Raw genomic sequence first — 22635 nt, 5'->3', positions numbered from 1 at the left:
TATCGTAGACAGCCAAAGAGCAACGGAATAATGATTACGGATGGCTAAACCCGTTGGTGATTCCGTTGGTGAAAAGGTTACGCGGAGACAAGAAGCGGACGGCGCCATACCGCGATAAGGCAGTACTAAATTTAGAGTGGACGACGCGATATAGATCGCATGAAAGGCATCAGACAGCAGTCACCGAACATAAAAGACCGCAAGCGGCGGGTGCAAATACAGTGACGGAGTAAAAGGATACGAGAATGGCGTTCCTAAGTTCCTTCTATTACGCGCCTTCCGTTATTGATAGTTTATGGCCGTGAACAATATCGTAGGTGGAGATGAACCCCTTCTTTCTCTTCTATCTTCTCTCAACACAACAGATAATTGTTCCTATTATTCCTTCAGTCATACGATGTTAGTCCTAGTAATACTAATAGGTCAAAAAGATGTTATTTCCAGTACATACGACCACAGGGTGTGGAAAATAGGGCTTCCCGTCCGCTCAGCCGTACTCAAGCCACACGCCGGGAGGTTAGTAGTTGGGTGGGTGACCACCAGCGAATCCCTTCTGTTGTATGTATTTTGCTTTTTGACACATTATTGAATGCTCTTTATTTTATTCTATTCTAATTTTTATCTTGATGCTTGGTAGTGTAAATTAAAACCAGTATCATTGATGCGTATCTTTCCGGTGTAGTAGTTGGGGGTCCGACTTGAACAAAAGATTTTAATCCTAAGCACTAAGCCTACGTTACTAATGATAGCAAAATAGTAGCTGAAAGACTGTCAAGAAAATTTCGATTCAATACTACTTGGTACTCCACTCAAACCTCCAGAATTATATCACTAGTTGTTGAGTATGGTCGTGAAGGGACAGAAGCCCAAACTATCATGAAAACCATAACATTAGCACAGCCATAGCAGCATTGGTCTGTAGTAACAATACAGATAATCCAAATAATTGTTAGAGGTCCGCTATATCTCCAGATAATATCGCCGCTGGCCGTCGTGTATTCTTGTGTATAATTAGGTGAGCCTTAATCTGGTAGCTCCCATAGCAGGCCATTTACTATCTATTGGCGTATAAGAGAATCACAATTGATTGTTTTCATTATTATTTGGATAGCCAGCTGTGGTTGATTGGATGGTCGCTGATGAGGCTGAAATTGGGGCGGTGTGTGAAAGTGGCCTCGTGCTTGAAGCCTTGTCAATTAAGTAGTCAAAATCGGTGTTACGACTTTATGGGGGATACGAGTGGTTGTTGATCTCAGACAAATTATTTGGTCAGTTGCCGATTCGCAAATCGCAGCACTCAACCGTGTTTGTTGTATCAAATCATCCGTTCAGAGTTCAAGAGGGACGGCATTTCGTAATAGAAAGTTGTGGTAATAAAAGTACAATACGTGTATGTGATGAGTAAAATAATCGAAGTAATCAATAAGGGGAACAGAGAAAATAGAGAAAAAGAAGAAAAGTAGGTGAAGTAGGTGCAATAGAGCATGTCGGAAGGGAAACAAGGGAAACAAGGGAAACAAGGGTAATATGGGGTAATAGGGGGTAATAGCAGGTAATAGGAGGTAATATGGGGTAATAGGAGGCAATAGAGGGTAATAGGGGGTAATAGAGGGTAATAGCAGGTAATAGGAGGTAATATGGGGTAACAGGAGGCAATAGAGGGTAATATAGGGGGGAAAATACGTCACACGATTCCTATGCACCTTCCTGTTCTGCATAATTTTACCATACGTATAGTATAGCTAGCATCTACTAATAGTAGAGGACCTCGTCCTTTCTTCTTATAACCAATCATTCCTAATCCAAGAACACTATATGTAGAACACTGCCGCAAAATAGGCGTACGTAATAAAGTAAGAGGAAATATTCAAGGTTCATTTACACTTTAAACCAGTAAAATGAGTGAAATAGCAAGAGCAACAACGGAGGTCAATGGTAGAAGTGAGTAGATTACACATGCCTCCGAGTAGAGCTGTATAGTAAGCACTGCATGAACGAGTTCAAGACAGGCCTAAACCTCTAGTTAGTTATCGTGTTGAGCAAGTGCTCTATATCTAGTATCGATTAGTAAAAGATCAATGGTCAACAATAGTAATGTTTCCAGTCTAATTTTCAGCTTCTCATGTATTCCATAGGATAAACAATGTCCCACTGACCGTCTACAACTATTCTATTTACTCGCTAGCCCTATCTTTAATATCTCTTGAGATCCATCACGAAAACAAAAATACTAATATACATGTGCGCTGTTGATTTTGAGTGGCGTTTCTCTGAAAGTATACAACAACCCGCTAACCAAGGCGTATCCATACATCGCTTCAACACATATCAGAGTGGCCAAAATATCGACAAACACAGAAGCCCCATTGAGACCAGTCCAGATAGTGGCGGCCCCGATAACATATCATGGCCGTGGGTGCAGAACTAAGACACTGGGGCATCACTATGAAGTTTGCCTACATTGTATCGGTCGGGCTCACTCACTCATGTATATCTACTCTCGAACATCCTCATCCATGATGTCAGGATAGCCACCCCGATGAGGTCCTTGCATCATGTCAACCCCCAGTGGCTTAAAAGTTGGGAAGGAATATCTACCTCTGTGAAGTCGATAAAGAACACTGATCCGTGGTTGAATTCTTCTCATCGGATCGGCAAAGATGATCATAGTCAAGAACATGGTCGTAAAGTTGCCAGGTTCTTCACTTGATCGCGCAGACCGGTTTGGCGAGGTGTGTACGGAGAACGTGAGAGAAACACGAAATGCGAGAGAACTCATCATCATGATGGGACGATGAATGATCTTGATGATGGAAGGGAGCAGTCATTGATGGACATTGGCCCTTTATATAACTTTCGCATAGGTCATGAGGTGTATAATTCTAGCCCGATGGAAAGAGTCATGGCCCCGGAATACAGCTAAGTCTCCCCATTATGCGTAACCCGAATCCGATATCTGGTCTAGAGGGCTTGATAGGCATGCGCAGACGGTGGGTTGGAGGTGGGCAATCTCCACAACCCTACAGCTCATGCATTTCTTTTTCTTACATGGTACATATGGTACATGTCGGGATGACACACTTAGCGCCCGTGCGTGTGTCTCGCACCAGAACTGATGATCTCTGAGGACGAGCTAGCTCAGGCACAGAGTATACCGCCAGACCGAACACTGGGCTCAGTTGGCTTGGTCCCACCCTGCCTCGTGCCCAAAGCGCCGCCGGGATTGGCATGCTGATACCTCGCGGCAATGAGATTGATGACTTTTCGGAGGCACTAAAACCCTCTGCTATATCTATTAAGCCTTAATAGCTTTTATCAGCATGGAGGGGGGTCTTATTCCCTTTCCGCTAATGAGTTACGGTCGCTCCAGTTTCCATTCTTCTATCTAGTGAAGGAGACAACTCCTGATGTTACGTAGAACTCTTATGTTACCTATATTGATTCACCAAGATCAAAAAGCCTTGAGGGTTATCTGTACTTGGGAAGACCGGTTCTAAAATGACAATTCTATCTACATGAATGGCTCTGCCAATGGTCACTCTAAAAGTTTACGCGGCTTTTAGTCTATCGTAAGGCATTTTCGCCACGACCCCCGGAACAAGAGATGCCGACCTGTCTTCGGCTGTTTCGCATCCAGGTCTGTGCAAAATGGTAGCAGGTACTGCGTATGTGGTTCTGGAAAGATATGGAGCTACGGTCCAGTTGGGACGTCGGGAAGCTTCGGCACTACTCCGTATCTACCTATCACCGCAAGGCTGGCGGCTGCAAAGTTTTCTAGGAGATGCCGCTATGGGAAACGCTCCGCCTCATTGATGAATAATACTAGCCTGTGAGTCAGGTTCATGTAATATTTTCGTATATTACATATCAGTACCGCCTCAAAGCCAAAGATAGGAGACGAAAGGCGTCATTGAATCATTCAGTCTGCCTACGCTAGTTACGTACAAATATCTCGGTGGCTGCTTTAGACATATGCATAACTAGAAAAAAGGAAATTGATCAATGCCTTTAAAAAGTCATCTGCAGAGGTCTCAATGAGGAAGTGAGTAGGGGGAACCCCTTCCAGGTCTCTCGAGATAATCCTAGTACGGTGTTACTGCAGAGCGCATCAGGATGCGAGTTCCGCCGTCGTGCGTGCGGCAAAACCCCGGATGTGCAATAAACTATGCAGACCCATTGTCCTTGTCTTTTCTTTCCGATTCTTGTTATTATTGTTATTTGGGCAAGTAGTCAGTAGCCAATTAGTCTTTATTCAAAAGAGCTTTCGAAGCATTTTTGCTTTTTTTAAAATTTATTCCAATTCTTGAGTGGAAAGAAGAACAAGAAGAAGTAAACAATAACATTATTGCGAATCCACAAGAATAAAAAAATTGGAAAAAGTAAAGAAGTAGGGCATAAGTTCAAAGCTATGCCTAGACAATGCTGAGCGACACCCGGAAGCAAAACAGCCTGCTAGAACAACAAAAGTACGCATCTACGATCCAGTTCATATTTTGACCTTGAGTGCGAATGACTGCAGATCACTGGAGCACCAGAGGGAGTGTGTGGGAAAAGCTGGATCCGTCGAAGGTGTACTGGGGTCGGATTTAGCTTGGACGGAATGGCCCGTCAATCAGCTGTGGCACGAGATTGTTCCTGAGCAATGAACGTTTCTTGAGTTAGCTTACCTCCCAGCTTTGCCAAGAATGAAGATTCTGTCGGTCCCATAATTTCTTTTTTAGCAGATCAACGTGTCGGATTGTGTTCATTCAGGAATTGATCCTTGTAGGAAGTGCTACAGCCTCAAAACATCATTGCTCCTTCTGTGCCAACCAACAAAACCCCTGACTATGATTGGCCTGGGCCTTGCTTGCAGTAGTCGAAAGGTTAACTTATTGCGCGACCGAGTCGCCTGGCAACGGTACCGGAGGATTAACTGTTTCAGCACACCCTCTTCGCTTTTGCTGATCGACAGGTCGGTCGGAGAGGTTTGCTACTGTCCGGTTCCACAGGGCCTTGTTTTGCTCAGCGGTAACCGTGCGTGCGATCATTAGTCCAACGCGTCGGATCTAGTTCATGTCTGACAGGGAGCGAGGATCGCATTCATTTACATCCATGTTATTAGATTTTGTACTCTTCTGAATTGTTAGTCTACTTCAGGTGTAAACTGGATGTACCTCCTATCGGACGGGTCCTGCCATCAAGGATTTTGGATCTACTCATCTGCCTTTCTTAGATGTCCCGTGATAGTGAATTGGACCTGTAGGTTATGTCATTGCTCATTTCTATCGACTCCTGTGCAATTTTATCGATTCCTACTCGATCCTATCATTTCTGTCTAGGTCTTCCTAGATCCAATTGAATCCAATTTGAACTTTCCCTGGTCTACCTAAATTACTTCGGAAAGTCTTCTCTTACCCCCAGCCCCCCACCTAAGCAAATGACATTGGTAGATTGTTATTTCCTATTCGGGAGGGTATCCAAAATCTGTGCTTTTGTTCTATTCGGGAGGATATCCCGGATTTGTGTTCCTTCCTTCATCTAGCTAAAGTCCCACCCTATAAGCTTTTCGCTTGAAATCCTTTCAGGATAATCGCGGATTCAGACAGCTAATCTTCATTTCCGTACTTTTTCCATCGCCTCTTCATTTAATTTCTCCCCTTTGCTGGACTTTCTAGACTGTCCACACCGCCCCCAGACCCTCCCTAAATCAGGACACAATGATATTATTGTTCTGTACATACTTCTCCACCATAAATTACCTTAAACTATTCTTGTTTAACCTATCTTTCCTCTCCATCCGAAACAGGTTCAAGCTGATTGACGAAATAATCCTCACCCTCCAAAACAGTATCTAGGCATTAATTTTGCCGCCATTTCAAACCTAGCTTCTTCTAGTTAAATTGCTAAGTTTTCTTCTGGTCGTATGATAGTTCACCTATCTAGTTAATAGATAGTGGTAGTAGTGGTAGTAGTGGTAGTAGTGGTAGTTTGATTGCGAATTGGACTTGTCCTGTGGCACTTTAGGTTTTGACTATCACTTTATCTGTTTATCAATTTGATTATTTTGTCTGGAAAAATTGGGATAGGTTGGTGGCGATGATCGAATCGTTTCCGTATGGGGTGATGATCATGATCATGATCATGATGATGGGGGGTATTTTTTCGTGTCGTGTGCTCATTCATGGATTATGCTGCGTTCATTGCTGGTTGGGGTTTGATGATTTGATTAATCGGATGCCAGTGGGCCTTCTTCTCTACGTTTCAATCGTCTTAAGGCTGCCTCCGTCTACTTAGTGTGCCTGGTTTTGTCCGTTCGGAGGCAGGCTGCTAGACGCGACACCCGCGTGATCTGGAAACCCCCTCGGACTCGGCGTTAGGGCCGAGCGAGGGAGCGGAATCCTTGTATAGTGTACCTGGTAGCCTCGGATTTTTCACCGTAAACAACAATCCATTTTTCTAGTCTGCTCGGGTAAACTGTGACATACAACCGAATTCTATTCTATAATCTCCACACCCTAGACAGTCTGTCCACGCACACCTTATCTCACCTCACCTCACCTCACCTCACTTCACTTCACTTCACTTCACTTCACCTCACTTCACCTCACTTCACCTCACTTCACCTCACCTTACCTCACCTCACCTCACCTCACCTCACCTCATCTCATCTCACCTTATCTCATCTTACCTCACCTCACCTCCCATACAACAAATCCCCCCGTTCTGCTATCGTCCTCTGGCACTTTGCCAAGATTGCAGCCTGACGGCTAACCTCCGCCAAACTGCCCACAACCTTCTGATTACCATCTACGAACCCATACAGCGCATAAGGGATGCCCACATCCCGACAAAACTCCAGAACGAGCTTCTGCGTCCTCCGCAGATTATGTCTTGGTACCCGAGGGAACAGATGATGAATTGCCTGGAACTGCAGCCCGCCGTGGATGAAATCCAACCACTCAGGACAATCGATGTCCATGGTTGTGCGGAGCATGCGCTGGGCGAAGGATTCACTGGGCCCGAGGTCCATCGTTGACATGGCGAAGTGAGAGAGAGTGAATTGCACGTGCAGCGGCATGGTGACCATGTGGCTTATCATGACGAAGAGGAATCGGTCCCAGGCTGTTGGGATGGAGTGGTATACGAGGCCGTAGCCGAACCAGAGCCAGAAGAGAAGGTTGCCGACGATTTCGAAGTGACGGTGCCACCAGGCTGGGCCTTTACGGGGACCTTGGCCTTGGATGAGGAAGATCCAGGACTGAACGTAGAGGTTGAAGCGGCCGAACATAAGGACGGGGTAGTAGAGGTAGGCTTGGTAGGGAACGAGTCGGCTGGCTGCCCTTGTGTAGGGCATGAGGCGCTCGTGGTAGCTGGAGAAGAGGTTTCCCAGGAAGCGGTGGTTGACAGCGAAGAAGGGGAGGTGTTGGTTGTCTGGGTCGTGTTCGGGGGCGTTGGTTACGATGTGGTGGACATTGTGGGTGCGTTTCCACCAGCCCAGGGAGAGGCCGCCGATGGGGGCAGCAATGATCATGCCGATGAGGCTGTCGATGGTGAAGTTGTGAGTGATGGCGATGTGGGCGGCGTCGTGGGCGGAAAAGACGAGTTGAGACCAGAAGAAGCCGAGGAAGATGGCGCTGGTGCAGTACCAGCCATAATGGAGGAAGAGGAGCATGGTGGTGAAGACCAGTGAGCAGCGTGCGAATTCTTTCGCGTAGGCCATGTAGTTGCAGTTGTAGAGGCCTTCGGCTTGGATTTGGTCATGGAGATGTTGGTACCTTTTGATGATGTCGTCTTGGGTCGCTTCGTCGAGGGATGGGTAGCGGGTTAGGGTGAGGCTAATTTCTTCCTTAGTTTGGCTGTCTAGGAAGGTCATTGCTTCTTTGGTGTTGAGCTCGGTCGCTGCTTGATTAACTGGACTGAGGCGGCCATCTCCATTGTCAGTTGGCTCATTGTGGCCCATGACAGAAGGATTAGGAGCATTTTGCTTGGTGTCTGAAGGTGCCTTGTCGTCCAGATACGGTCTGAACTGCCCACCCTGGATGGGAGGCACAAAATTCCGCCATCGTCCCTCTACCCGGCCGATCTGGTACCGATCGGCCATTTTGATGGTCTCCTCTGAGTGGAATCTGCCCCACAAGTTAGTTTGAGCTACATCCCTACATCATTGATCGTGTGCATACACGGTGAATTCATCGGTGGCGTCCTTGCCGACCATGTGTTGGATGGTTTTGTGACCCCCGGGATGGTATGGGATCCATGAATCGACACGTAGCACTTTCTGATTAACAATGACGATCGACTGTCCTGCAGCAATTAAGCCCTCGATTTCTCGGGACGAGAGAACCTGGTCTTTCCGGGGCAGTGCCATTTTGCTGGGTTCTGCGTGGAATGAAGTCTGTGCCACTGGTAAGCAGGGGTAACCCTCCCAGCTGTAGGCAGAAACCTCCCAACGGTAGGCAGCAACTCTGGCGATTGGGTGCAATAAGTAAACGGGTGGGTTTATGGGACAGTGCGGCTCGGGATTCGGGAGGCAGAAGACGCGTGGTGGAGTAGGATCCCGCAAGTGTCAGATCTTATTCCCAGGGGGTCAGACGATTTCCGCCTCTTCTCAAGGTGTTACTCGCATCTGATCTCTGATTTTAGGAGCTTTTCAGATCCTTCGTGCACTACTCTGTATTAAGTGGGATAAGATGGTTTAGCTTACCTGTAAATTTGCTGATCTTTATAATCAGTCAGGTACTTAGGGCCAATTCGCTATATCCGTTATGCCGAGTTCCCCTGCGCTATGACTGACTTTTACGCCGCAAGACATTATACAGGAGTCCATTACAAGATCTGATTGACACTTTGATGATCGAATACTGTTGTTATACAGTCTATACTGGTTTTCACGAGAGTTGTCATTCATACTACTATACCGTTGTTCCGCGGATATAACTTGGCTATTTTGAAACTATGCTGAAGGCTGCCCATGATAAAAAATAATCGTATTTATGACAGGCAGATAACTCTGAGCCCCTAATCACTTGATAGTATATAGACCGACAGGTTAGCCACTAACTTGCCCAAACAGCTCCATATGTGAGAGTAAGTGATAAAAAAGGCCGGTCGTTCAAAGCATGTTATATACAGAGTACTAGAGTTCCTTCAAGCAGCCCACAGATCTACTGATCTCAGCGACATGCCGGCTGATCCTGACAAGATCGCTCGATTATGATTTTGGTAAGGATCGGCATTGACTATCTCAACCATTCCAACAATGGCCGACTACAGCTGCTCACGATGTCACCATTCCCTTATCCCTTACTAACATGGACCCCCTTGCTTTGGATGATCCTCAAGATAACTCCTTTAACTACGTCATACCTATAAGCTTGAAGTCTATGACTAGAGAGATTGATTAGGTTCAGGATAACATCACCACCATCACATAATAAGACTCGATGGGACAATGTGAACATGAAACCACAAACAAATTGAAAACGAACGCAGATTCCTAAAGTCTGTGTTTGACAGTTTCACTCGCCGAAGAAGTCTCCACCTCACACTCAATCAAACTCTCCGACCACCGATCCACAGTCCATACATTAACAACGCGAAACCCCGCCTCGGTCAACAATTGCCGCCACTGCGATTCCGTCCGCTCTAAACTCGCTAAGACCGACATTATGTTAATGTCCAGCGATGTTGCCTGCCAGTGCGCACCCTGGTCAGGCATAACGTAATCGTTGATTAGAAGTCTACTGACCCCTGGGATCATGGCGGCTCTGAGGGGTTCGAGAATCCGATGGCAGTCTTTGTCCGGCCAATCGTGCAGGATGCAGTGGAGGAAATAGGCGCGAGCTCCTGGATATCCGCAGTCAGCCCCAGTCAGCTTCGGTCAGCTATACGAGATGGCAGAATAGGGAAAGAAAAAGAAATAAGAAAAAGAAGGATAAAAAGTTCAATGGAGATACAATAAGCTATGAAAAATGGTGGGACATACCCTTGATTGGCTGCTCGGTGAAAAAGTCATGGCTCATGGGTTCGATTGACGGATGTAGATTGGTAGCCTCAGCCAGGACCGCAGGCTGATCTTGAAGAATCAACCTCCCGGGGAGGTTCGGCCACTTGGCACGCAACTCGCTGAGGTCGTGGCCTCTTCCACCGCCAACGTCGACCAGAAGCACGTCATGCTCACCTATCGGAGATGGAGACATGAGTTGATCGACCGGGTAGAATCCTGGGTCCATCCAGCTGGCACGGCCCCGGTGGTGGACTCCCATGAGAGTGTTGAATTGCGCGCTAATGACTGGGTTATGAGCGAGGTATTCAAAAAAGGAGTCGGTCGTGCGATAGACCATTTGAAGGGGACAGTGACGGCCGTCGGATGGATTTTGGTAGCCATTCTGGCGAAAGAACTCAGGTAAACCATTGATCGAGGGGTACATGGAGCCCGCGCTATCTATATTAGTATGCATTACTACAGTATCATGCAATTGAAGAGGACTAACACTGCGAGGACCGAGTCAGAATATTTCCTGTGGGCGAGTGTGAAGGAAAACCCATTAGTAGTGTATTCGCCGCCTTTCGTTTCAATGACGGCATTGATAGCCCCCAGATGCCTCATAATACGCCCTGTAGGAGAGTTACTTCTAATTAAGAGGAAAGCTAAAAGCTATATCCACGTACCCAGCAGGACAGGGTCCGCTCCGGTGGCACTGGCCAATTCCAGGATCGACATGGGCCGCTTGGTCGCAACTAGCAGGCGAAATATGCCCAGGTCGATGGCAATATTGATGGCAGCCCATCCAGTGGGCTACTAAGATAGTGAGTAATTGTTTCTCTCTTCTCTATCCTTCACGGATAATACCGAGAAGAACTTACGTTCCGAAAGTTCTGCCGATGGATCGTTTCTCGTGGTGTTTCGAGTACGGCCAACAGCGACTCCGCAGCGTCTGCCAATTGAGCTCGCACACTTGAATGTCCTGACATAAAGGCCTGACCATGTGTGTTAATCTCTGAGATCAGACGTGGTACCTGGTCGGGGGCATTTGGGGTAATGGCGATGCGGTCGATTTCGTCGCTGTCAATCGCCTGGTCGTCCTGGTGCACACTCATGTCTGTTTTTATCTGTCGAGGAGGTACGGAAACGTAAAAGCAAAGGGGAGATACGGAGCTTCAAGAAGTAGTTGGCTTAATTGGTATAGGTGTCCCTAAAAAACTGTTAGGCAATGGCCGCCAACGTACTGATGAGAAGGGTTTGGACCCCTCTTTATGGGGTTAGATGGCATGCTAGAAAGTGGAGAGCACATGACGTGATGCACAGGTCAACGAAATCACCACGCGTATTATCAATGCAATGATTATGTTTCAAGCAGTGATGGGGAGTTCAGATGTCTGTACCAATGGAATCTACTTGTGCATATGTGTAACACTGTCCAGTCTCTGATTTATCACTTTTCCAATTATGGTGAGAGATCCGCGAATTATGCATACTAGACACCAAGTTCACTAGAGTCCATCATTTCCTTTGGACTCCTGCATAACCGAAAAGTCAGATCACTCATATCTCAAATCCACTAGCCCCTTACTTTATTGATTCGATGGCTGTCATTGTTGAACATGAAAGACATGTACAACCGCGCTCATATAGTTAGAAAATGCCCTTCCAATTGTATTATCCGATATTCTTTTGGCCTGATAGCTGTATAGATTTAGTAACTGCAGGGAGCTCCTAGTGCTGCTACGGAAATTCCACTCAACAGGCAATGCATCCCAACTAACGCGTCCTACCATGTTCAGCCGACAACGATCCCCTTGCAGAGCTGTGTACCACCCTCAACAACAGACAGTAATCCAGATAAGCAAGGTACTATTCCTTGTGTATAGTATTGGAATGCCATGTGCTAGATCGTGATTGATGTAACTGAAAATACTTTATCCTGTGTGACTGAATCTTAGTATCGCTGGCGGTACTATGGATTGATAGCAACCAGCGGGCAGGGATTTACATTCAGAGGTATCCACGTGCAGTAGATGTGCTGATGGGAGAGGTAGTATATTTTTTGTTACCTTGGAATGAACAAGAGCTGACATAACTATCACATCCATCATGACAACTAGTAGCTACCCCCTTTTATCTGCCTAGACTATCTGAAAGTAGATACCATTATTCCCAAGAGCTGAGTAAACACTCAACCTAAACTTAGTTGGGTCTACCTACTCCTGAGCCAACCCCGTAATCCTCGCTTTGATGGACAAGTTTTCCTTCTCAGGATACGGCGCCCCAAAGTCTCGCGCGAATTCAATGGTCTCCTTTGGAGTGTCGACTAGCTCCATCTCAAATTGGCGCATAAGTGCGGCAATAACAATGAAAAGTTCGGCATAAGCCAGTCTAAATATTACATTAGCGACCATTTGATCCTCTCATCTCTAGACTTGTTAACTTACTGCATGCCAAGGCAAATCCGAGCACCCTTGGAAAAGTTCACCAGATACCGATCTAATCGCTCCCCCTTTTCAGCAGCTCGAATCCAGCGTTCCGGATCGAAATCGTGGGGATTGGGGAAAATGTCCGAATTCATGAGGATGAAGACGGTGGATGAGCTGAAAAAACTCTGATGGTGTAGAAGCTTTTAGCAGACTGACGGCATCAACAGCATTGCGAAAGATGATACGTACACCAGGAGGAATGACATGTTCCTTGTAAACCAGTGCTTCTGTGGGAGCTACTCTGGTCATCCTGGAAGATACGCCTGTTGCAAGACGCATGGATTCATTGATGACACCAGACTACATGTCGCAAAGCTTAGTATTTATTGTTGATAGATGAACTCGAAAATGAATATGGTACTCACCAGATAAGGCAGCTTCTCCAGCTCCGTGCGACTGACCCGCATATCAGGTGTAGGCATAACGGTCTTCAGTTCCTCTTTCAACTTGAGCCTGACATCCTCTTTCGTAAGCAAGTGATAGGTCCCGACAGAGAGCGCTCGCGCTGTGGTTTCCGTTCCCGCAATGGCCAGAGAAAGCCCCTCCTCCATGAGTCGCTTAGGCGTCCGCATATGTGCTGGCATACGAGGCCCAGCAATAGCATCCAGAATCGCGCCTTTGCTATTACTGACCTTTTCATCTTCCTTCACGGGAGACTGGTTCCTCTCTAGCGCTGCCGCGCTTCTTGCATACAAATCCTCTTTTTCCTTCGCTAATTTCACTGCTGGCTCGCTGATAAGGCGCAGCAAACCGTGCGGCAGCAGGCCAAGAACCACTTTGATGAAGGGAAAGAAATTGAGTAAGTGCATACTTTGCAAGACCGCGTTGGCGGCATCTCGTACGCTTTCGTTGAATCCCTCCGCGTCTAGGTTACCCGGGTTGAACCCGAAGGCATACTGGTGGATGATGTCCGCAGTCAAGCTTGCAAACCCGGTGTCCAAGCTCACTACACTTTTGCTCTGGTACGCCTCCTTGTAGGCTTTGATGATCTTGTCTAGGCTGTCGTGGATGAGATACTCGATGTTGGAGATGGCTTGTTTTGAGAAGAATTTATCGAGAGGGGCGCGTCGTTGACGATGTATCTCAGGTGTAATGCTCGAAAAGGCTGCGCCGTCGATGTCAAACTGGGCTACTTGGAAAGGGTCTTTCTCTCGCCGGCGAGCACGGGAAGTATAGATTTCCTCGAAGTAATCCGGATCGTTGATGTGGACTTCATCGGGGTTGATGCGAATGATTGGGCCTGATTGAAGAGATGGTCATGAGCGAAAGATGTGGAATAGCTGGGACAAAGTAGTAAAACGTACCATATATCTTATGCATGCGTTCGATTTCCCACACGAACTTGCCACCTTTGATAACATTGTAGTAGAACTCGTAGCCGTAGGTGATAGTTGCTAGCTTCGGGCCCGGAATTTTGCGAAGTGGATGAAAACACAGCCTATATACGCTGCGTAAAGCTTGGTAGGTGAGAAGAGCTATGCCTAGCCATGCGTATACGAACATGGTGGTGGTTGAGGGGAGGGTTAGTGGTGGTTAGGGTCGATGTCAAAGTACAAAATTGCACCCAGGACACAGAATTGAGAGCAGAATCGAGCAGGGCTATAAATGATGGGCACCCCCGGAAACTCTGTCGACTGATTGAATCAGTCTGCCGTGCCAGAGGGGTACAACCTGAGTCGCTAATGCAGAGCATCTGCAACTCCATGTTAGCGTACCAACCATCTGTGGCGCCGTTGCGGGTCCAACTCCTCTTCTCCGCCCGTCTGGCGGAGGGAAGGCGCTCGGACAGCCAGCCACGATCAGATGTATTCTTGCTAATTGGCACATCTGGAAGATTGTCCCGTTGTCTGTCCACTTTTCGTCTTGATTAGGCAGCGAGCTGCAAGAGGACTATGCAGGACCGGGCCGCCAGGCTTAACCCGTCCCAGGAAAGGCTGATATATTTCATGAGCCCAATGAACAGCTGAGAATTTGAAAAGTACATCACTACTAGTAGTACGACAAAGAGCTTTTTCACTTTCATGACAAAAAGGCCGTGAATCTAAGTACTAACGCCTGCACCATCAGTGGTTTTTTCCCCCCAAAAATGTCCATATCCAATCTGAGGGGCTTCGTCGAGCTCTTCCTCAGGTGGCCAGACAATCCCTCCGCTCTTTTTCACCCAAGTGTCCACCTTTTCTCCAACATGCGTAGATTTAACATACTTCAAGCTGTTTGGCCCTTCCACATAGCCATGACATGCAACATGAGTTCCATTAGCCAAGTGACGTTCGTCTTTGTAGCATAGTGTCACATGTGGTCCCAGGGGGTCTTTCTGAATGCGCCCTTTGATATTGGTTATAGAATAGACTACAGATCTATATAATCATTAAAAACATAGGTCAGAATTAACTAGACAAATAGGTATACCGAATTAGAATGGCCTTTGGGTAGACCTTTCTGTCCCTTGCAGTTCTATAGGCCACTGCTACCAGTGCCTGGAGCGTCTCTTGCTCACGGGGAAGGTGGTTTTTATAAAAGAAGTACCTCACCATGTTGATCGTAGACATTTTTGTGGGTGAGCGTAGAGTCTCGTCAAACAAAGAGATGCAACGAATCTCATAAACACCAAGTATGGACAATTGCATCCTGTTGATATTCGTGATCTGGCTTGGTAGTCTTGCCTATGCTACAAGCAAGACCGTCCTTGCACCTTCCCAATCGGGGGTGATCGTACCAACGACAATGATGACAGCACATCTGGTTACTCATCTACAGTTTTGTTGCATCCCAAGCAACTCTTCGGAGACGAAGCCATAGCGTTGGATTATGCAGCGAGTCCGGCTAGGCTAGCTCCCTAAGTTCTTAGGCCATTTGTACTGGTCGTGAAACCAGGCGTAGTTTAAGGCACAGTGCCATGGACCAAGCGTACGCTGTAAGCTTCAGCTCGAGTGTTTAGGTACGGTAAATACTCATTATTGGCCGTCATACATGTCAGCACTCGTAGGTCACATGACATTTGATAGCGACGGAATTATGCTTCCTCTCCAACGTCATCACGAACGAACTCCTGAATATCAGGATTCTCCAGCTAGACAAAATATCGAGCTATATATATCATTATGAAACGATCTGGTTTCTTGAGGAATAGCCTGCGCTATCCTTGTCGAGGAATTACTGTTCCCTCATGTCCCCCGATTTTCCGTTGGCATCAACAGCCGCCTCGACGGCGGAATGTGGCCGTCAGAACCGTTATGACTTCTACCACCGACGACAATCCTTACTTCCAATACCAGCCTATCGAGAAAGTTGAAAGGCTAGAGAGGTACAAAATAGGAGAGTATCATCCAATATACGTCGGAGACGTACTGAATAGTCGCTACAAAGTGATAGACAAGCTGGGACATGGGACGTTCTCTACAATCTGGCTTTCACGAGATGAGCAAAAGGCAGCCTATGTGGCTGTCAAGGTTAGCACCGGAGATGCTTCCACTCAAGAAGCAAAGATATTAGGTATGCTCAAGGATCGCTGCCTGGTCCATCCTAACGGTCGTCCCTTGATCCCCGTCATCCTGGACGAATTCCAGATTGAGGGCCCAAACGGGCATCATCAATGCATTGTCACAGCACCCGCTCAGAGCAGTGTATCCGCGGCATTATTCTGTTGCTACTTTCAATTAGAAACGACTCGTGTCTTAACTGCTGAACTGGCCCTGGCTGTTGCATTTGTTCATGCTCAAGGCTTCGTTCACGGAGGTAAGTGAGAAGATAATCGTTCTGAATGCCTCTTAAGTATATGAGGGAGGAGCTATGTCATGAAAGCACCGCTAAAGATACACTCCAGATATCCATCTCGGAAATATCCTGTTGAACCTACCGACTAGCCTTGACAAGCTCTCAGTCCAGGACTTCTATGAGCAGTTCGGTGAGCCCTATACGGAACCAGTTGTGCGACTCGATGGACAGCCTCTTCCTCCGGGCGTCCCTACTTGTGGGACGATGCCAACCTGGTTAGGGAAGCGAGCAAAAGATATTCTGCCGTTTGAGGCCCAGCTCCTCCTTAGCGACTTTGGCGAGAGCTTCTCCCCTCCCGACCCTGAGCAGCGGCGACGTGGGCAGGACTGTCCCTCGCCGCTTCCAGTCATACCGCCTGAAGCCTACTTTGAACCGGACAAGCCTCTTTCATTTCCCTCGGACATCTGGAGTCTTGCATGTGCTATGTATTCCATATTTGGCCTGCGGGGGCTATTTGATGCAACATTCGCCACTCGACATGGCATAGCCTCTCAACAAGTAGATATCATTGGAGATATTCCGCTTGAATGGTGGAATACATGGGAGAAGCGCCATGAGTATTTTGAAGAGATCGGAAGGCCTAAGAAAGATCGGTTTGTCTACCCATCTCTTGAGCAAGAGTTCGAAAAGTACATACAGGCCGCACGAGAGAGGGATAATATGTCTTCTTTCGATAAAGAGGAGCAGGTGGCCATTCTAAGCATGCTTCGCTCAATGCTGGCAATGAGGCCTGAGAAGCGAGCAACAGCGACGGATGTACTGAGCTCAGACTGGATGGTGACTTGGGGGTTGCCAGCTGTGAAGAGGGCCCGTGATAGCCGGCAAACAGGAGGTGTATCGCATTGCAAAAAGGCCGATTCAAGGTCCTCTTTGGTTGTACTAGCTAGCTCAGTAGCTCTTGAGCGCACCTATTCCTAACCTTGAGCAACCAGAAGCAAATGGTGTAACACTCCATGCAAGAGGCGTTGGCCTTCATATACTTGATGATTCTTTATAATGTCTAATATGGTCTAGCTTGAAAATCGCAATTTCATGGTCTGCGAAACCTCTGAGTAGTGAACAGCCAAGAAAGATATCCTTCCATTATTTTCATCTCCCTTGAGGGTAATATGAAGATCGCGAACTCTGTCATTGGTCGAATGATGGCTGCTGTGATGAAAGATGTCCATAGAATATGATGGTACTATACCTATCGGAAAAGCACCACCAGGGTGGGTATCTGTACTCAGATCTAATATATTTCTAAGTGCATCATGTTCATCCAATATTCCTGACAGTTCCATTATAAGTACCTTAATTTCATTAGGATTTCAGTTATTCTCAGCCTATGTATTCTCTCCATTTTCCTTCGCTCAGGGGTTCGAAGTTATACTGTGGTGGCAATGGAAGCATGCAAAAAGTTAAACTTCTCAAAAAAAAAAAAGTTCAAGACTCAGGAACAGACTCGTCTTAACTTTGATTGTGGACGTTGAAAACGCAATCGGCAACACAGCCTAGTAATCCAATTAATTTTGTCGCCCCTCAGCTCTGATGGACTGGCCACAGTGGAAAACTGCGAGAGGTTGAGACGGGCTGGCCGAGGGACTAAAACGGTCTAGAAGCCACTCTGAAACAGCCGACGGAGTGACCTGTCATCTTTGCTCCGGTACCAGTGTTAAGGATGCGTGATACTGCAACGGGCTGTCCGATGTGAAAACTCCGATCTCCCACAGATAGATCTTCACTGCGTGCTTTCAAACATCCGTCTTTACTGCAATATGCGATACATTATACAAAATGTTGTAGTGGTCCAAGTAATGTGGAGCCGAGAGTGTACTATTCCGACTCTACATCTTATCATACCATACAACGCGGCCGAATCTAACGCCTCCAATCCCACGCACTAATCACAATATCGACTAGTTTCAGGGGCAGCCGTCTGACGGGCTGACAGGTGTGCATAACATGGTTTCAGTGAGATTGATTGCAGCAGATTTCAGGGGCGAGAAGTGGCACTGAAACGGCAAATCAGCCTTACAAACTAACAACCTTACAAGGTTCACTGTTAGGGAAAAAGTAAAGATAATGCTTGAAGGGGTATCGTAAGCGACCGAGTTATTACAAAGTAAATGCACTAGAGTCAGCCACACAATCAGAACCACAACCCCGATATTTTGGTTAGTTTTGTGCCTGAATGAAATGTAGGGAACTGGTTTAGTTGTAACCAGGGAAATAACTAGCCAAGTTGAAAGGAAGACAAGAAAACTGGCTGGAACCCCCTGAAAGGATTGACTGGTTCCAACGGTCGCGGGCCGTGGAAAGTGCGAGAGGAAGGAGAGGGAGAGAGAGGGAGGGAGAGAGGGAGAAGGGCAGAGCAATGCCCTAGACTGGCCGAAAGAAGGCGAATAGGGCTTTGCCGATATGGCTTGTGTGACGTTCCTCGTAACGTGACCGCCACCCTGACTAGTAATCATTCTAGTGATTCTACGTACTCACTTCACACAATTCAACTTCCCAACTCAAAAGTACTAGTGCCATGAACTAAATTTCACACCAGTGGGGGCTGTCTCTCCCCTTCAGAATTCAGATCGATCGCCTTCAGGTACGCTGATAGGGCTTAGAGAACCTATAACTAGTCTTGCCTATTATATCATCGCGACGAACAGAAAGGCACCACCAGCAGTCGCCAGTCCGACAGCAACTATGGGCCCGGGGAATGATCGGCGGATTCCAACCAGGCCAGCCCCCAAAAAGAGGATGACTCCATTATTGCACGCCAGTGACTTCAGCCCGACTGAAACATGCTCGCGTGGGTTGCTCCCCTCGATTTTCCCTCTGGCTTTCTGACACTCGCGTCTTTGACATTCCTTCGCCTGGCTTGTCGTTGTTTCTCTCCTTCATCGGGCCTTTGGCCTGTCCCCCCCTTGACAGCGTTCTACGCATTTCTTTTCCGATGCCTGTCCGTCTCGTTTCTTTTTTTTCTCTTTCTCTTTTCCACCTATTCCCGATCCTTTAACAAAAATATACGTCCGTTCGCTGCCGCTCTAATTCACCAACGAACGTCTCAAGTCCTGGTCCAGTCCATGCGGTTTTACTTTCGCTCGACCCACCCGCTCTCCACACGAACCAGTGGACTCCAACACTCATTCACCCAGTGATTGTCAGATCCTGCCTGGACTGTGCAAAGCGATCTTACGTCCCTGGAAGTTAAGCCGACCAATTGCGACATCGCTCGCTAATTGGAGCTGCAGGGCAGCTTCTGGCCTTACTTTTTAGACCGTCTCTTTCCCTAATTCATTCCCAATGCCATTTTCAAAATTCATGTCCGGCAGACCTGGTATCACGGAGAAGCGGCTGTCGGCTCATCGCTTCCAGCAGCTTCCCGACATGGCCCCGGACAACATGATGAATCCCAACGACGTCACTATTGACATCCCCTTGAACCCGGTTCCCAGTCGGAATCAGACCGGCGCTCGCAAGACAAGTAGTAATGTGGGAGGATCGCCGAATCCGTATCAACCACCCGGCGATGACAAAGGCATTGACGGCGAGAAGGAAGGGTTGGTCGCGCCAAATCCCGGCATGCGCAGACGCATCGACGAAGGCACCGGACGTTCCCTAGAAGACCCCGAGGATGGCACCGTCACTCGCATGGGCCGCTTCTACCAGGCCATTCTCAATTACTCTGTTCTCACTCGCTACTTCATCTACGTCGCTCCGCTCGCAATTCTCCTCGCCATCCCAATTATCGTGGGAGCAACGGTCGCGCAGGACGCGACTATCGGCGGAGTTACACTGCCGTGGTTCTGGTTCTGGATTGAGATCGTCTGGATCAGTCTGTGGTTGTGTAAACTTGCGGCCAAACTCTTGCCGTACATCTTTCAGACCCTTATCGGGTTTGTGAGTTCAGGAACTCGCAAATATGCTCTCATTCTACGCAAACTGGAAATGCCAATTGCAACCGTGCTGTGGTGCGTGGTGTGCTTGGTCACCTTTTTGCCTGTAAGTCTAGTCTGATTCTATCATACGTGCCATCAACTAACTTCCTCCAGGTCATGACGCAAAACCCCCATCAGCAAGCCAAGGGGGATACCTCTACCAAATCCTGGGAGAAGTCCATCAAGAACATCCTATTTGCCCTCTTCGTCTGCAGTTTGATTTTCCTGGCTGAGAAAACCATGGTTCATTTGATCTCGATCAGCTACCACCGCAAGCAATTTGATGCTCGCATCAAAGAATCGAAGCGCAATGTGTATCTGGTGGCTCTGCTATTCGACGCCTCGCGCCACATGTTCCCCATGTACTGCAAAGAATTCCAAGAGGAAGACGCGGCCATTTCCGACTCCATTCTCCGCTCCGCAGCCGTCAAGACCCGCTCTGGCAGCTCATCAGCGCCTCTGCGCATCATCCGGGGCGTGGGCCAAAATGTCCACCAGTTCGGCAACAAAGTCACGGCGGCTTTTGGCGACGTGGCCCATGAACTGACTGGCAAGCAAGTTTTCAACCCCACTTCCACTCGGTCCGTCGTCACCCAGGCTCTGGAACACAGACGGACGTCTGAAGCGCTCGCACGGAGAATTTGGATGTCTTTTGTCATTGAAGGCCGCGATGCTTTGTACTTTGACGATATTTGTGAGGTCCTGGGAGCTGGCATGGAGGCTGAAGCCGAGGAATGTTTCCACATGCTGGATCGCGACGGCAACGGGGACATCAGCTTGGAAGAGATGATCTTGGCCATCGGTGAAGTCCGCCGCTTAAGAAAGTCCCTGAACAACAGTCTCCACGATGTTGACCAGGCGATCCACGTTCTCGACAACCTTTTGCTGACCGTGGCGGGTATCATCGCTATTTTGGTCTTTGTTTCTTTCGTGACAAGCGGCTTCGGTACTGTTATCGCCGCGGGTGCCACTTCTCTGCTTTCTCTCAGTTTCGTCTTCTCGACCACCGCCCAGGAAGTGCTGGGTTCGTGTATCTTCCTCTTCGTCAAGCATCCCTTTGATGTGGGCGACCGTGTGGAAATCAGCGACAAGCCGTACTTTGTTGAGCGCATCTCATTGCTCTTCACCGTGTTCCGAAATGTCAACGATCACCGTATCACGCAGGTTCCGAACGTCGTTCTCAACACCCTATGGATTGACAACTTCACCCGTGCCAATGCGATGCATGAGCGCCTCACCGTCCCCGTTAGCTTTGAGACCACCTTTTCCAACGTCCAGCTTCTCCAGGAGGAGATGGAGAGCTTCGTGCGCGACAAGGACAACTGCCGCGACTTCCAGCCAGAGGTCACCATTGATGTAGTTGGTCTGGGCGACATGGACAAGATGGAGCTGAGTGTCCTGATCTGCCACAAGTCCAACTGGTCGAACGAAGCCGTCCGTGCTGCCCGTCGCTCGAAGTTCATGTGCGCGCTGATTTCCGCCGTGCGCAAGGTGCCTATTCGCGCCCCAGGCGCCAGCGACGACGACGATGACAAGACCGAGAAGGACGACAACAAGTCAGATGCTGGACACGAAGACCAAACTCTCCCCGTCCGCCAGGTTTCCATCGCCAGCGAAGGCATGCGTCGGGCTAACACCACCGCTGGCGTCTCCTACACTGAATCCCGCTCGACTGGCTTCGACCTCGGCAACTCCCCTCAGTCGCTGCAGCGTCGTGGCATGGGGGCCTCCAGCTCCTACAGTGAAGGTCTCACCGCAGAGCACGCAGCCCGGTCGCAGGACGGCTCCCGTGATGGTCACGAAGTCGACCACTACCAGACACCCGTGGGATCCCCGGGACAGGAGCGCCAACTCAACGTGACCTACGGACTGATGACTCGCGAACCATCGACGGGTCGTCGCAAGGAGGGCCGCACCTCGCACGTCGAGCCTGAACCCGAGCCCCAGCCCGTGGCTGCCCCTCGAGGTGATGTCCCGGTGCTCTCTGAACCAGTCCCTCCCCGTCATCGCCAGGAGGCGCAGCCCACGCTGCCCCAGGTCGCAGTGCCCCAGCCTCTCGCGGGGGCCGCCATGTCCCAACCGCCTCAGCAGCCGCCCGAGTACTACAACTACCCGGGACAGTACTACGACCCAACGGAGGACCCCTACGACCCGAACCAGCCGTTCGAGCTTCCGTCGATGCACGAGCAGCAGGCGCCAGACGGACGGGAGCACCATTCGACACACCTAACAGAAACCGAGCCAGGACGATATGTGCCGCGACGGCCGTACGAGGGAGCAGGTAACCAGTAGCCATGAGTGATGATGATTTCTTCCTTTCCTCTTTTCCTTGCAAAAACGGCCACTTAGATTGTTGCATATGATGTATTATTAGTATTTTATGAGTGGACTGATCTATTAGCATGTAATTCGCAATGATATCGTACATTGACCTGTTATACAGAATTTAATATGACGTATTCCATAATGAGACTTGCTCCCCACATAG

At 48.4% G+C, this 22635-nt stretch overlaps 6 protein-coding genes across 6 annotated transcripts; 2 read left to right on the top strand and 4 right to left on the bottom strand.

The window, feature by feature from the left end:
• Positions 1–6543: 6543 nt before the first annotated feature.
• On the bottom strand, positions 6544–8350 carry BO79DRAFT_244025 (fatty acid desaturase; the record flags this gene model as incomplete). The annotated part of the gene is made up of 2 exons (XM_025685340.1): positions 6544–8108; positions 8163–8350. The coding sequence occupies 2 exons, from the start codon at positions 8348–8350 to the stop codon at positions 6677–6679; spliced, it is 1620 nt and encodes a 539-aa protein (XP_025541967.1). The 3' UTR covers positions 6544–6676.
• A 1082-nt stretch (positions 8351–9432) lies between these two features.
• Positions 9433–11082, bottom strand: BO79DRAFT_280370 (o-methyltransferase; the record flags this gene model as incomplete). Its single annotated transcript, XM_025688054.1, has 5 exons — positions 9433–9828; positions 9968–10422; positions 10476–10599; positions 10654–10780; positions 10849–11082. The coding sequence occupies 5 exons, from the start codon at positions 11080–11082 to the stop codon at positions 9479–9481; spliced, it is 1290 nt and encodes a 429-aa protein (XP_025541966.1). The 3' UTR covers positions 9433–9478.
• A 1101-nt stretch (positions 11083–12183) lies between these two features.
• On the bottom strand, positions 12184–13959 carry BO79DRAFT_226277 (cytochrome P450; the record flags this gene model as incomplete). The annotated part of the gene is made up of 5 exons (XM_025683780.1): positions 12184–12358; positions 12415–12581; positions 12613–12756; positions 12822–13696; positions 13761–13959. The coding sequence occupies 5 exons, from the start codon at positions 13957–13959 to the stop codon at positions 12184–12186; spliced, it is 1560 nt and encodes a 519-aa protein (XP_025541965.1).
• A 538-nt stretch (positions 13960–14497) lies between these two features.
• BO79DRAFT_215495 (uncharacterized protein) lies at positions 14498–15005 on the bottom strand (the record flags this gene model as incomplete). Its single annotated transcript, XM_025683272.1, has 2 exons — positions 14498–14813; positions 14983–15005. 2 exons carry the CDS (start codon positions 15003–15005, stop codon positions 14498–14500), a joined length of 339 nt encoding a protein of 112 aa, XP_025541964.1.
• Positions 15006–15689: 684 nt separating this feature from the next.
• Positions 15690–17256, top strand: BO79DRAFT_280360 (kinase-like protein; the record flags this gene model as incomplete). Its single annotated transcript, XM_025688053.1, has 3 exons — positions 15690–15760; positions 15812–16191; positions 16280–17256. The coding sequence occupies 3 exons, from the start codon at positions 15690–15692 to the stop codon at positions 17146–17148; spliced, it is 1320 nt and encodes a 439-aa protein (XP_025541963.1). The 3' UTR covers positions 17149–17256.
• Positions 17257–19284: 2028 nt separating this feature from the next.
• On the top strand, positions 19285–22532 carry BO79DRAFT_79102 (serine/threonine protein kinase). The gene is made up of 2 exons (XM_025689751.1): positions 19285–20211; positions 20262–22532. Exons 1-2 carry the CDS (start codon positions 19513–19515, stop codon positions 22437–22439), a joined length of 2877 nt encoding a protein of 958 aa, XP_025541962.1. The 5' UTR covers positions 19285–19512; the 3' UTR covers positions 22440–22532.
• Positions 22533–22635: the final 103 nt, after the last annotated feature.

The sequence above is a fragment of the Aspergillus costaricaensis genome (genome assembly GCF_003184835.1).
Source record: "Aspergillus costaricaensis CBS 115574 unplaced genomic scaffold BO79scaffold_8, whole genome shotgun sequence".
Lineage (NCBI taxonomy): Eukaryota > Fungi > Ascomycota > Eurotiomycetes > Eurotiales > Aspergillaceae > Aspergillus > Aspergillus costaricensis.
The sequence above is the reverse complement of the archived record's forward strand: the minus strand, read 5'-3'. Positions and strand labels throughout refer to the sequence as shown.

Coding starts and splice junctions, on each gene's coding strand:
- BO79DRAFT_79102 (XM_025689751.1), top strand. CDS start 19,513: ATGCCATTTTCAAAATTCATGTCCGGCAGACCTGGTATCACGGAGAAG. Junction 20,212..20,261: donor GCTTGGTCACCTTTTTGCCT/GTAAGTCTAGTC, acceptor AACTTCCTCCAG/GTCATGACGCAAAACCCCCA.